The following is a 15592-nucleotide window of genomic DNA, read 5'->3' as shown; positions in this document are numbered from 1 at the left end:
ATTAGATGCTAGTTTGAAGTCAATGTTTGACACCAAAAACTCCTCCATGGGTTTATTGAAGGCAAGCATGTGAAAGAGAGCTGTGTGTGACACGCCTGTGAAATTCTCCATAGATGCGAGGCAGTGCTTAGTCCAGCTTAATGTGTTCAACTTCCAACATTAAAACTCAGCATCTTCTCTGAGGCACAGTGTGATGGATGGAATCCTGCTGGACGCCCTTTAAAAGCTAGACGATGTAACTTTTGAAGGAAAAACAAAACAACAAACTTCCTTTTTATAAACCAAAAAAACGCACTCTTACTCGATTCAAAGCACTCTGGGGTTTTGCTGCCTCCATCATACTTGGTCTGGTATGACCAGGAGTATATATGGTGGCTAGTGTTAGCAAACTTAAGCTTGATATTGTCGTGTAACTGACATATCCGAGTCAGTTCCCTGACTTTATGGCCCCTCCACTCATGTGCGACGTCCATGCCAGTCTCAACAATAACTCTGTTCAATTTGTGTACTTTTCTTTTGAAAAGTTCTTCTCTTCATCATGTTCACTTTGTGTTTTTTGAGGGTTCTTCATGTTCTGCGTTTTCGTGTACCGACTTTATTTTACAAAAAACTCGCGTGAGAGAGCGCTAGCAGGGCTTCGATAAAAAATGATTTCAGTTTGGATTTCAATGAATGGCCACACAAATTACTCTGCAGTGACAAAACATCTTTTGCCTGAATTATTTAACAATCTATTTGAACATCTAATGGGACTTTGAAACATCTGGTGCTAGATCTGACTCTCTTTATATCCAAAAGTTAAAAAGAGAAGCGTCTGAAAGCAGTTCTTCTCTTCAGAGCACCCGTCTTCATCAGGGTTACACCAGCTATTTGCTGCTTGCGTTGCTATTACTATCCACCTCCCAGAAGCATTTATTTAGATAATACCCTCATTGAGACGCGCGTGCCGAGCACCGAAATTGGCTTGTAATTAAAAGATGCCGGGGATTCTGGAGAGAAAAAAAAATAAAAGAAGCCGAGTGAGTTATTAAGGTCCTTTCCTGTGGTTTAAAAATCAAACAGCACCTGGATGCTGATTGCATCCATAATACTACCACAAACACACACACACGGGAAGAGATAGGAGTGTGCAGGCAGGCGCACACAAACATTCAGAGATGACAGATACACACGCTTTCACACACACACGCTTACACACGCTTTCACACACACACGCTTTCACACACACACACACACACGCTTTCACACACACACACACACACGCTTTCACACACACACACACACACACACACACACACACACACACACACACACACACACACACACACACACACACACACACACACACACACACACACACACACACACACACACACACACACACACACACACACACACACACACAACGCCTCCACACACACACACGGAGTTGGCACATCGGGTGAGGTAATGTTCCCTCCCTTCTGCCTTCCAAGCACACTTCCTCTGCCTGGAATAATTGCTGCCTGGCTGCTCGTCTGGGAAAGCGAGCTGCTCCGTTCATTAGTTGCTCTAAATATCAGACACGGCATCACTTTTAAAGGCTTAATTTCACCGCAGTCACGGCCCCTTCTCTGTGATCCTCACCCGTCGAGAGCCGCGGAGTGCGCTCCCCATTCTCGCAGGCATGACCCAAATAGATAAGCAGTAAATGAACGGGGGCCCTTTCTTTTGGCAACCGGGAGAGGGGGGGGGGGGGGGGGGGGGGGTGTATTAATGGATGGAAACGACAGCGAACAAAAAGGGGCATGCTTTGCAGTGGGAGGGTGTCTGAACCCGAGCGTAGGGACAGTGACAGCGGCGGAAAGGGAGCGGTATCCATTTTCTCACAAAAGCGGCAAAACAAGACGTCCGTTTCCATGGAGACCAGCAAACAGTCTTATTTCTTTAGGGACCACTGGGCTTCCTGCGGTGCTGATTGGCTCATTCTGATGCTGCGGACACAGCAGCCGAGGGAGATGGCTCGCACTGCTGGTCTCAAGAGCTGCGAGGGCAGGATGAGTTCGGCTGACCGGACCAGACCTGAAGTCACTGCGGTCACAGACGACATGCCTCCGACCTGCAGCCGGTTTCAGTTTCTTATGCGACACTATAGTGAAGCTGAGAGGGACAAGTCGGAAACGTGTGATGTGAAGCAATGTACATTCGGCCATAAATCAGAGCAGGAATAAACCTTTTGAATTAAAGAAATCATTCCATTGTCTCACAGAAGTGCCTCCACCACACAATGAAGAAAAGAAAGCAAAACATTGTGTCCTTGATTTTGACTGTTTGTGAAAGACACGCATCACTTCCTGTAGTGTCCTTGGAAAAGACAAGGCAGGTTTTATTGTCTAACCTGTCCTTGATAATTATCGGCACCTCTCGTCTTTTCTGCCCTCGAACAGCATGACACATCGTCTTGTATGTTCACCTTCAGGCTGACAATGAACGGAGGTTTAAAATGTGACAGCAGTGGCTGAAGGATAAGTCAGTGTATGGTGGTGACAGAGAGGCACAGACTGTATTCCTGTTAATGTGGTTGTGTGTGTGTGTGTGTGTGTGTGTGTGTGTGTGTGTGTGTGCCCGCAAGTACTGAAAGGTCTGAGTATTTTCGTTAAAAATTAGGAAGCGGTGATTGAAGCAGGCTGAAATGATCACCTGCTTCAATCACAATGAACTCCCTCAGATTGTAACATTTTAATGCATTTGTTATATACAGTCTTAGGCACTGTACCGTTAGCAGATTTCCTTATTTATCTCTATCAACTATCTGACAAAATTAAAGAAAACAATGGCCAAACATTTAAAATGTTCATAGTTTTCCCTCTTTGTTTCTGTTAGCTGGACGATAAACTTGCGTTACATTAGCTTAATAATGACTGTAGCAGGAGTTCGAATTAAAGCTTTATATCAAAATGTTACATCTACCAGTTATATTGGTAAATATGTCATACAGTAGTTATGTTAACATCCATCCTTTTTGTGTGAGATCGGAGGTGTGGTCAACATACCGTCACCTTCTCTAAATCAGCTTCTGAGGAGGTGGGAGACAGGGGGCTGATGGGACTGAGGGAGGGGGAGCTTCCGACACTGGAGACGTACTCGGGATCAGGAACGTACAGAACCTGCAAACACAATCCATTTCTGTATTTACACAGGCGCTGCCTTTGTGCAAACACGCATTGCAACCACCACACAGAGAGAGACAAAAGAGAATGCCTCGCTCACACACATGCATACGCAAAAGACACCAACCACAAAGCAAGACAAATAACATGAATGAATAAATAGAGAAAGGGAAAGTTGTTATGATAGCAAGTCGATGTGTCAGAATTGTCAGTGATGGGAACCGAGGGTTTTCATGTCGTTAAATCACAGACTGTTTAAATTTGATTTATTTCTATATAAGACAGCAACAAGAAATTATATTCATTATTTATTAATATGTGGATTATTTTCTCTATTCATTTATGAATCATTTGGTCCAGAAAACGTCAGAAAAAAAGTAAATTGTGTCAGTTCTATCTCTATATTGATGGAATGTGTGGATCTGTGTTTCACAATAAACACATACTAACATATGTCTATTGCCATCTACAGTGATGGGGAGCTACATCTGTTGCATTATGTAGTGACACACAAGGCTAAAGGCAAGCTGTTTAAGAAATAGTTTGACCTTTTAGGAAATATACTTATTTGCTCTCTGACTAAGAGTTAGATAAGAAGGTCAATACAACTCTCATAGCTATTCCTTTAGCTAGCTAATGAAACATGTTAGCATGTCAAAGGATTATTTTAGCACCATACGTCTACCAGGAGTGCACCTGACAACTAAAGTAATGAAGAACAATAATTAAGAAGATAGCTAGTTAGCGAGCTAATGTTAGCTATGCATTAGCAAGCTACGGTAGTTAGCTATGGCACTTGCAAACACAACACTGCATAGCCTTCTGATTTATCCACATTCCACTACAACAGAAGTTGCATACTGTCAAAATGCTCTAGCTTAACATACAGAAATATAGTTAGCCTGAAGCTGACTTTAGGACAAAAAAACTTTCTGCACACAACAATTTTCCCATTATTCCTGCTGATGCCTCACTTTTGTCTTCTTCAAGGTTCCGTTTTTCACTTCATCAGCTTCTAAAAACTTAGTTATGGGTTCTTATCCCACCACATAGCAGCTGTGTAACTGTCTGTTTGCTAGCAGAAGAAAGTGAAAAAGAGGCACCTTCACTCAAGAAAAAGTCATGAAGTATTTTTCCCTCTGGTGTGAGCGGGACTTCTTTGCGCTTTGTATCTATACGTTGTGGTCGACAGAGCCATGCTAGTTGTTTCCAGTCGTCATGCTAATTCACACTAACCATAGCTTCATATTCAGAGTAAAGGCACAAGAGTGGTATTGATCTTCTGATATAACTCTAAGCAAGAGAGCAAGTGAAGAGTATTTCCCAAAATGTTGAAATGATCACTTAAGAGAGGGCTGCGACTTCGAAACTGAATTTGAAACTGAATATTCATTTAGTTTTTTGCCTGTAATAAGTTAAGAGTTTAAATCAATCTAGGCTCAGCTCTTGAAATCAGCCGTTTACATTGTGGTTTACCTTCTGTTGAGAGGAGAGCTGATGGTTAAGAAAGTGCTCTCCACACCACTGTTTGGACGCAATTCGTCCCCATTTGTCTGGATTTAATTTGACCCCAAGAAATACAAAAAATATATAATTTTGTCACTTTCCCTCAACAAATCTTGAATTTGGCTTTGTTGCTGAAGCAATAAAAGATCTAGGATGAGAAGCCTGGGAGGCTGGCAGTGTCTTTCGCGATTTAAAGATGGGATGTTTTGCGTCATGTTGTCGGAACTAAAGCATCTCTGGGACAATTCAAGCACCACATATATTATTATACCTTTTTAGAAACAAAATTGGTCATTTGCAACGAATTGCATCCTAATGGAACAAATTACACTGTAATTAGCAGGCAATTAAGTGGGGATGCAGATAGTAGGGATCTGAAAAGTGAGTCAGCAAGTTCCTCTGAGAGAGTTGAAGGATAAACACATGCAGCATGTGATGTTCCCAAAATAAACTCTACATCCAATTTCTCCACCTAGATTCCCATGTGCACAATGTCTAGTGATGGTGAGATCAGGACTAGTGACCGGAGCGTTAGAAGGTGTGCATGTGAGGTTGCTGGAGGACAGTGATGAAGTGATGCAGCTGAATAGATCAGTGAAGGCGTGCACGGCGGTTCACACCTGGCCAGGCACCACTGCTCTGGAGAACAGCTTGTTCAGCTGAACCAGTTCGTTGGGTGTGGTGTCAAACTTGAGCGCAATGCTGTTCAACGTGTCCCGCGATTCCACCTGGACCACAAAACAAAAGAAAGGACACAAAAATCACACTCCTGAGTCTGTCCAGGGCATTCTCATGATGCTGTAGAGGGGAGAAGACTTGGAAGATGTGACACAGATCATGAGAGAGAGAGAGAGAGAGAGAGAGACAGAGAGAAACGCTGAAAAATACAAAGCTGTGCAATTATTACTTAAATGTTTGATTATTGCATGTTAGATTTGCGGATGTTCTACAAATCTAAGCTGTCAGCTGTTGACCAGGAACAGATTCCCACGGGAGGCAAGGATGCTGGCAGAAATATGACCCGCCATGAATGTCAGCAGCAGTTGTGTGTTATGTTGTGAACCACTCAAGTAGCTACAGCGACCCTTTTTCCCCCAATTTAAAATAAGTTAGACTCTTATGTGCATAAGGTCCACAGCAAACTATGAATTGATTGTTTTCATTATTGATTAATCCTTTAGTCTATGCACCACATTGCACAATGGTGCAAAAAGCCCTTTGACCGTTCACTAAACCCCGCCCCTGAATGATGATTGGTCAACCATAGCTTAGGCACAGCCGGTCTGTCAAAGAAACGCTGTCCTAGGGTAAGATGTGATCGTTGGCATGTGCGGCTAACTAGCTTACCACCTACAGTAGCAACATAGCATTACGTCTAAGGCCGAGGAGCAGTTCATAATACATTATACTGTGGGTTAACTTACAGGTAATATATATATATATATATATATATATATATATATATATATATATATATATATATATATATATATATATATATATCCTTGTTCATGACTAGCACATCCGCTGTGGTATAGCGTTTTGTCTTGTAACGTTAACACTGAAATATACTGTTTGAAAAGACAAAGTAAAAGCCCTGCGACTAACTAGCTCTACACTTAATTCAATTTGATAAACAGACCCTGAACCATGTCAAGTGTACAAAGAGGCAGAAGAAGAGGCAGCGCTTCACCTTAGGTTTAAGGTATCACACTGGCTCAGCTGCTGCTCCCTGCTGTTTTTAACACAGGTGCGTTGGCTTATCTCCGCCACTTAAAATCCATACAACGGAGACGTGCTCCACGTGTCTGAACCAGTTAAGCATCCAACATGCCCGGTGGGAGTTTCTACCTTCCAAATAAGGATGACAACCATGTCAGAAAGTGCCTGCGCGTGTGAGAATCGTGGTACAAGTGAAAAAAAAAAAGTGAGCTCAGGAGAGAGAACCAGACAGACCCTGAGCCGTGTAGAATTAGGACAGGATAATGGCACTGTGGGCTTTAGTGCAACAGTCATGGGAATGCCTCGGTGGTTCTCAGCATGTGGATGTGTGCAGCTTTCCTTGAGTGTGTGCATGTGTGTGTGTGCAAACAGCCGCACAAAAACAACATGGAACGACAGCGTCTCCAAATTGTTCACATGACAGATTGTTTCCAGGAGGATATTCTTGCAACAGACAGACAGGCAGACAGACAGACACAGGTAGTAGACTAAGGGGAACCAAGACAGACGAGCTGGAACATTAGTAACACAGGATCGTTGTGTGTGTGTGTGGTAGTCACACATGACCTGATCACGCTCGTGTCGACGCATGACAACAGCGAGGAAAGAAGCAGAAACTCAGAAGCTGCCTGCAGCCAGTGAATGTTTTCACTGTAACTAACTCAGTAAAACTCAGAGACACATGAAGTGTACAAGGGCTAATATTTGGTTTGAAACAGAGCTCTAAGGAACCCATTTTTCAAATATTTGAAAAATTAAAAAAAAGTGAGCTTGAGTTAGCGAGAACAACAGAGGCTGTGTGCCATCGTTCCCAGGAAGCTGTGGCTTCAAGAGGAGCAAATCAAGCTGAAATATTCAAAGTGTGTTATTGAGCGTGTTCAGTTGAACCTCTTCTGATGATGGGCTAGAGCAGGGCTTTAGGAGAGAGGGGCCAAGGCTGGGGACGGGAACAATGTAGCTGAGGACTGGGTTGTGGTGGAATGAAGCCAGCCCAGGACCGAGAGCGCTGGGTGTTATTTTTCTATTAAATAAATGTGCTATTCCTACACAACTCAGATTTTTACATTGGCATAGAAATCTGTGTTTGAATTTGAATTAAATAGGTTGCGTTTTTCCTCTCAGTCGTAGGGGAAACACTGCTGATCAAGTATGACAAGGCGGTGCATTTCCTGCAAGAAGCAGGAACAACGATTTGTTTAGGGCAAGTAAAAATTGCCTTTGGGCAAGTAGATTTCTGACCTGCTTGCCACACTGGAAAACTGAAAAAAATAAGTAATAATGGTGAACCCTGCATTCAAAAAACCCTTGGCTGTGCATTGTATTTGACAACAATTCACAAGCTTCAGTAGAATGTTTGTCCATGCCGCCGATACTAAATATATATATAGGTGTCATTTCAAATGATTAATGACCACGGTTATTTCAATTGGTTAAAAAAAACAAAAACCTAATGAATGGATTCAGGCAGACACCCATCCATAATGAGGCTGAGGCTGAAGCGGGTCCACTACAGGCAGCCAGGGGAATAACAACAACATTGACACAACGTCTCAGAGAAAACCCTCTTAGTGATACCGACCACAGTCATGTGATAGAAAGCTGGCTAATGAAGACTGAAATCCAGCAGGAACGGCCACTAACAGACTAATCCCCATGAAAGCACAGTGACAGCAACACTGCTGTGTCACTTGTGTTTGGTTCGAGGGCAGAAGCTGAAAGGTCTTGTGATGTTGAGGAATTAAACTAAGTGGGTGAAGGAGCATCTTGGAGGGCCAACGTAAAAGCGGTTTGGGTTTTGAAACTGAAAACTGTCTGCAAAGTTGAACCCAGAAATCTCAGCAGCAGACAAAATAATTGTTGAGTGAATTGGTTTTGATCAACAGTCCTGATGTCATGGGACTCGACTATGAGACTGAACTAGCTCGGGGTGTACCGAGTGCGAAACTAAGTCCCAGGTTGCGGGCTACACTGGGTTTGGATGCCCTACTCTCTGGGGGAACACACTAATCAGATGTGAGGTCAGTCATGCTGTTGGGATACAGTCTCCATGACTCAGCAGTGTGAGCATTGTTTTGTGTGGACAACAATGAACAGGGCAGGGCAGGGATGCATCGGGCAGTATGGACTGGGTGGGCAGGCTGTGCAGCGCTGGCTGAGATACGAGATCACTGGCAGTAGTTACACATTGAGTCGATCTACACCATAGATGAAGATGATGATGATGGTATGGGTGGAGGTTGCCTATTCTAGCCCGGTAACTGGTGGTAGAAAGGGCTTGTTTGGATGCAATGAGGAAATCATATATAAAGATATCGTGATACACAATTACGTCATCTAAATTGATAATAACAAGCAAATACTAACTCAACTTTCTCAGAAAATCTGAATTGATGAGATAAATCAAACTGTCATAATGCCTTTACATTGGGGGCGCTTCTTAGTCACAGGTCTTTTTTTTTGGAACAAGGCTGATATTTCCTGAGCTTTCACACAACGAATGAAGGCATCAAACAACCAAGTTGTGTGGAACGGACATGTTCACAACGGACACTACAGTGCACAACAACACAGAGGCTCCGTAGTCCAAACCAAGACGGCAAACTTTATTGCTCCTTTCAACCTTGACAAAAGACCAGACTCCTTCTGTTCTTACATTTCAAAATAAAAGCCCAAGATAGATACAATGGGTAACAGTTTACCAGAGGGAACTCAAATTCACTCAGAGCATCTTGCTAAAAGGAAACTTGTTAAGTAGCTTACGGTGGCTTAGGCTTTACAAGAGTTTACCTCAGACAGACTCTGCTCTGAGTTAATAGGATCCCGCTAGTTGGTCCTCTGCCTGCGCCAATCTATTCAAACCTTCTGTTGAAAAAGTGTCGCAACTTTCTCAAAGTGTTGAGGCGGGATGAATAGTTTTCATGCAAAACTTTAGCAGGCGAGTATTCCGCATTTTCGTGTTGTTTATTCATCAAGTCCCTTGCTTGTAAAGGCCTTTATTCTGATAAATCTGTAATCGTGTGTACATGTAAAAATAGTCAGTGTAAAGCTGGAAATAATAAAAAATAATTCTCTGTAATTTAACTGTTGTATTCATTTTGTACAAAAGGTCTTAATTAAATGAGAAACTGCTCACTCATTTTCATTTTTCAAGTATTTATTTCACACAGGAGCATTTCATAAAGTCTATTTATATGTAGAATTACCAGAAAACATGCTATATTGTGAGCATATGAAATGAACTATATCGTTGAAGGAGACTTTATTCCATGTCGTCCCAGCCTTAGTTGCAGCTGGATTAAAATGAAGCGAGGACCTTCCTTTTCCCCTCAAACACCGCCACTGGCTACGTCCATTAAAAACAAAATAACTTCTATCAGTGTGACAAGTGAAGAATGACACACTGACTCACACACAGACCGCCTGTTAATCCTGAGGTCTATTTTTGCGCTGTTCACAGACGGATCTCCTTGAAGGGTCAAAAGTGGAGATACACAATAACAGCAGTTTGTTGAGATGATTAAATTGTCCTGCTAGATTAAATATTAATTTGATCAGTTTCTTGGAACAAATCTAATTAGAAAGGCGTCCTTCATATTTCAAAATGTTATTTGATACCTCTATATCTTCACTGCTTGTTCATCAGGCCAGATTTAATTCAATAATTCTATCAAAGTTGAGATCGAGTTAAACGGAGGTTGCACAGCAGCCGAGGCCGTGAAGACTTGGACAAAGCTTTAGAAATGAACAGGATTTGTGTTACAGACCATTCTGGGAAATAGAAAGGAACACGTCTAAGATGTAGTGCACAAAGCTGCCACATTACTGTCATTTTGGAAATTTGAATACCATTCGGATGCATTTCCGATGAGACAAACCACAGATACTAGTACCCAGTATTTAGGAAGGACTGAGAAACAAAGGTTTACAGACCTGGAGTTACACTTATCGAAAATGGGCATGTGGGTCTGTGCAGTGCATGCTAGTTTTTAGTTAGCTACCAATCTTTAGGGAGCAGTCGTCATCTGCTGTTATTTTGGATCAGATTGAGAAGAAGCCAAACCCAGCAAACCGAACTGGGTTCATCCTCTGCTGCTGAGGCAACTCACTTGATATGGGCATGATGTGGAGGATCCAACATGATGATTAACCTGGATACTGTTGGTATCAAGCACACAGAGGTTTCTCTGTGTTGCATGTAAATAACCCAAGAGTCCAAACCGAGATACCAGCTTGCATGTCGACACACAACGACCAACTTGGTGCAAGATTTTAGCACCACCAGTCACCGTGTTGAAATACACTCGCACAGAAACGGCTTCGCTTTATGTCTTTGAGATTAAGCTATGCAGCTAACACTTAAAAGAAAAACTGTGTTTATCAAAATGACGTTACGTTATTCCCCAAACACCCGACTGTCACTCAAACTATCCCGAATGAATCTAAGGTGATAATGGAATAATGGTAATGGAAGTTAACTCTGGGCCTATTTAACAGGCTAAATGATTATGTTGTGATGGGCTTTATAAATACACTAGAAAATACCTTGGTGCCTTTCACCATAGCGTCTGAAATAAATCCCCCAATAGAGACGTAAGTGGGATGTGGTGACAGGTACGTGTCCCACGTCAAGCGTCTCCTCATAACTGTGTCGTTAACAGCTGCTCCTTCATAACCTGTCATCTCATCAGCTCCGTAAAGGGAGACGTGCTGTTCACCCAGACAACAGCGGCACGCCGGCTTGATAAATATCCTGTCCTCGAAGTCACAGGGATCACATCCAGAGAGACTCCACAATGACACAACACGGCCTTAAAGAGCAGAATAACAGCTTCACAGTACAGCAGAAACAACTATTACTGTCGTGTGCCATAAAATTAGCAATCCCATCCCAACGGTATTTAAAATCTGCTGCTCAGCAGTTATATGATGTCCTTGGTACATGGCTGGCATTTTATGATTGGAAAATGTATTAAAATTGACGTCTTGTTTTAAGTTTTTTTTTGGTTATGTTAGGAACATAAGGAGTTAATCGTCAGCAGAGCTCCTACGGTGTCAGAGCCTTTCATGCAGGCGGCTTCGGCACAGGGCATCGATTCTCCCTTGGTGCTATTTGCTACCGTCTCATCCATGAACTATTTATTTTTAGCTTTATGGCTCCGCTGTTGCTCAGCACAAAGCCGACCCTATTGGACACTCAGGTCTGCAGGACATTCACAGCTGCTAAAACACACTTTTATTTGGGTTTTCTTCAGCATTCTGCAATACGAGGACACCTATGTGGCTTTTATTGACGAAAGCACTGCTTTTTGCTCTCAAACTAGATATCTTAAAGCCTGTAGGCTGACCAATGACGGCTGCTGGCTCTCCTATCAAATAGCTGCTCTGGTAGCTCTCGTATCAGCCAATCAATATGGGTCAAACAATATCTGCTGTTGAAGTAAACATTGGCAGAGCCAGGCGGTGGGCAGAGCCAGGCGGCGGGCTGATCTTAGCACTAAATGTGGCGTACATTAATAATGGTAGGATTCAAGTTTGCCCTTTAAGCTTAATTAATCACTTAATCTACATATGAAATCATTGTTAACAACACAAATGAGCCATGTGACTCCACCGAAACCAAGAAGAGACGCAGCCGTCGATCCCACCGTAAGGGGAGCTATGTCCAACTCAATTAAGCAGCAGAGGACAGGGGACATGTAAATGTGACCCGCTGTTATTGACACGTGAGAACGAGAGGGAGGGAAAGAGAGACTAATCACAATCAGGATCACAGCCACTAATGACAGGTGCACCCTATCGTCTTATCCTCCAGATCATTAATACCCATTATTCCTCTCGATCTGGTGATGAATGATTAAGCTTCTTCCTGTTCGGGGCGACGTCTGTCCTTCTTAGCAGAAGGCTAGAGGAAGACCGACCGTCACAGCCATCTTGAGAGTGACTGACGTGTAGCTAATGGTCACCTTGTTGAACAGGAGAGGACGCACAGATTCTACAAGGGCAGTCGGCTGGACGGCCAAAGACTAATAGCTCCATTAAAGAGCCCCGCCGGCATCTTGGTGGGAACGTCAAGTGTGGAACGTGAGAGGAAATCCACGAGTGCTACTGCGAAAGGCCAACCACGGAAATAAGATGCACTAAAGGTAACCATTCACAGGTGTGGGACCTCCTCAGATTAGTAGAATAAAAAGAGACGCCACAATGATTTAAACTGGAGCTAAAACTCAGAGCACGGTTTCATCCCCCCTTAATGCCATATCAAAGCAGCCATCGCTCCTCATTTTATAATGAAGGATGAAGCCCAGCTATGGCATGACAGTTGCCATGGAGACTTTGTCGTTACTACGCTAATGGCATGTGCATTGTGTGCAAATACACCCTTTCTGATGGTTTGCAGGCCTAAATTTAGACCCTGTCTGAGTGGCCATGGGAGGTGGAGTGGGGGTGTACTCACCATTCTGTCCCTTTCAAGGGGACATGGAACAAGTTTGCTGTCTCACTCTCAAGCTGTGATGGATCTCTGTGTGTGCTCGGATCCCCTGCTTCAGGCTCTGACGGCCTTTCCACTGATTTACCAACGCAAACACGGGAACCCAACAAAAGAGGGAAGCAAAGTGAGTCACTTTGACTCACTTTGTTTTTTCAATGCAACTTTTGTTATCAGATGCACCAGATCGGAACTCAGCTGTGTCCGTACACTCTGACTGATCGGATATTTGTCGCGGACCAAACACTGGTTGTAAAACATTTTCCATTAATTCATCACAATAAAAGTTCCGGTTATTATCTCTGCTTACTCGTTGCTGCTTTATTGGTAGACTTGTTTTGCTGAAGATAAGACACTAAATCTCACTGATTCGGTGCTTAACATATTTTCCTATAAATTATTCACAATAAAAGTTCCTCGTTATTTTGTCATTCAACAGCTTTCATCAGGAAATGTTGGGTGTTCCTCATCAGTAACTTAACAGGACTCAGCTCCGGCTTGCCTCTTCACAGCCAGGCCACCTCGACATGTTGTCCGGCTGATCGAACCCCAATGTGAGCATGATCCAATCAGGGAGCTTACATCGCTCTAATCAATATGTTAAAAAGTGGAATTAACAGCCAAGTCATTTTGTAGCTTGGCTAACTAACAAAATAAATCTTTATGTAGCTTATAAAATAAAAAAATGGGAAGCCTGCTAACTGCGCCGATCCTGCCCTTGGTCTTTATGGGGACAACTGGTCGTAGCGATGGGACATTTTGTGTCGTAAACGATTGTCCCGCGGGTACGCTCCGGCTCAAACCCTGACTGGAGAAGTCACATCGCTTGTTAACAGAACGTGTAGAAATAAGACAAGACGTTTATCGCCTTCGGCCAGCAATGCATTCTCAAAAATGAAAAGACAACTGAAACAATGTTCCATCTCTGCAGCTTTTCCCACAAATCACAAGCTCCAACGTGAAGGTGGAGCGTGAGCGATTGTTCAAATATTGTTCACATCACAGTGAGATGCTGACATCTGAGCCTTGCATTAGTCTCTCTCTTCTACCCATCCAGCTGTCTCCGTCTTCTCCACATGCATTCCCCTCCATCCCCTCCTCCGTCCCTTTTAACGGCGCTGTCCACGCACCTCTCCGTCACATCATCCCCCATCATCCTTTGACTTGTTCTCCTGCTCTCAGACAGCGAGCTGTGAAGGAGCTCAAACAGTGGGATCTCCTCTCCCACCCAGCGGTGAATAATGCAATCAGAGTGACTGATTGTCAGGAGGGTGCGAAGTTAAGAATGCCGCCGATGTGTGCATGTCTTTCCGTGCACGCACGCGCATGCACACAACCGGCGTTTGACTCATCTAATGTTCGCAAGTCCTCTAATGCCCACAGCTCTTCCTCTGAGCCCAGCTGAAATCCATTCCACCTGCAGACTGGTGACACTGAGAGACCCTCTTCACATCTGGTGAAACTGTGACACATCTGGATCATACTGTATAGTGAATACGCATAGTGAATACGCATTTCGGGGCAAATGACAGAGCCATGACAACTGTTTAACTCCAACCCACGAGGGCACACACAGCTGATGAGGCTGTCTGACCGATCGTGTTGCTGGCCAGAATGACAACACGGCGAATGCTGACAACCTCCTCCTCTCCACTGCAGCCTACAATCTGGAATCCAGACAGCCGCTCCCCCTAAAAACTGCTCTCTCGTGTCATTATACAGAACGTAATGAGAGCCCCGCTGTGCCAGTTCAGCTGAGAGCACACACGCTGAAACAGCATGTGTGCAGGGAGGGTCAGGCCAAAAAATAAACATGACTCAACAATAAAGAACAACTCCAGTTTATCACAACATAGAGGTCATCTTTGTAGTTCTGGGCCATGGTTGCTGATGGTTAGAAGAAGGACCAGACTGTATCATTTGGGGGCATGTGTGCCTGTATCTGAGGTAAGTATAGAGGGCAACAAGAGAACAACTGGGCATGTTGTCTTCACATGGTCATTGTCTCAGAATCCCTGGGCCGACAGGTCTTAAACAAACCCCTCTGGTTATCAACCTTGCTGTTTTCTTTAAAAATCGCTACTAATTTTTATTAACTTGCTTTTTTAGTAGCTTGTGAACAGCGTTACTCCCAGAATGGTCTGCTGTAAACATCTATTACAGTTAAGAGACTGAAGTCCTGGTTCAACCTGAATTGTGTACACACTCTCCCCGTGGGACTTGTGACTCGGATAATTATTTGGGTGTGACTGTTTACAACCCGTCTGATCATTTGACTGCTCTCGTTTCTTACTTTCCTTTTAGCGATTCCACCGTGTCCAAAGGTCAATGACACTTACCTTGGGGAGTGCAATGTTTTCATAACCGATAGAAATGATGGCCAAAGCTAGGAAACTGAAATTACGAGTGTGAGGCTCTCCCATTCTCCTTTTTGAGGTCCGCCTGTGAGCCAGCACCTCACTAGAATAGGTGGGCATCAGTTTCTAAAGCTACGAAACAAACACTAATAAACCGGAATCTGTCCTTTAAACCTACCGAGCTATTTGCAAGTCACGACACCCTGTGGAGCCAAAATCCAAAATAGCCTCCCAACTAGAGCATCTACGTCCATGGTGTGATAAAGCTGGTGTGTCTGGAGATAAATATGTGCGGCCCGCACTCTCTCTCTCCGTTCTCTTCCTTTCATTTGACTTTCACCGGCTGAGAGGACGGCTCACCTCTGTGCTTC

General features: G+C 43.6%; 1 protein-coding gene across 5 annotated transcripts in view; it reads right to left on the bottom strand.

Annotated features, from left to right (window-relative positions):
- Positions 1-15592, bottom strand: part of oxr1a (oxidation resistance 1a) — a 58948-nt gene that overhangs the window by 25352 nt on the left and 18004 nt on the right. For 4 of the 5 annotated variants that reach the window (XM_076096507.1, XM_076096506.1, XM_076096504.1 and 1 more), the window contains 2 exons: positions 5276-5383; positions 3033-3146 (listed from right to left, as the gene is read on the bottom strand). In XM_076096507.1, coding sequence (XP_075952622.1) covers positions 3033-3146; positions 5276-5383 — 222 coding nt within the window. The remainder of the gene's footprint in view (positions 1-3032; positions 3147-5275; positions 5384-15592) is intronic. The other variant, XM_076096505.1, reaches the window with a different exon arrangement.

This window comes from Anarhichas minor, unplaced genomic scaffold, assembly GCF_050575085.1.
Source record: "Anarhichas minor isolate MPS153535 unplaced genomic scaffold, ASM5057508v1 ptg000022l, whole genome shotgun sequence".
NCBI lineage: Eukaryota > Metazoa > Chordata > Actinopteri > Perciformes > Anarhichadidae > Anarhichas > Anarhichas minor.
Note: the sequence above shows the minus strand (reverse complement) of the source record. Positions and strands in the feature narration are given on the sequence as shown.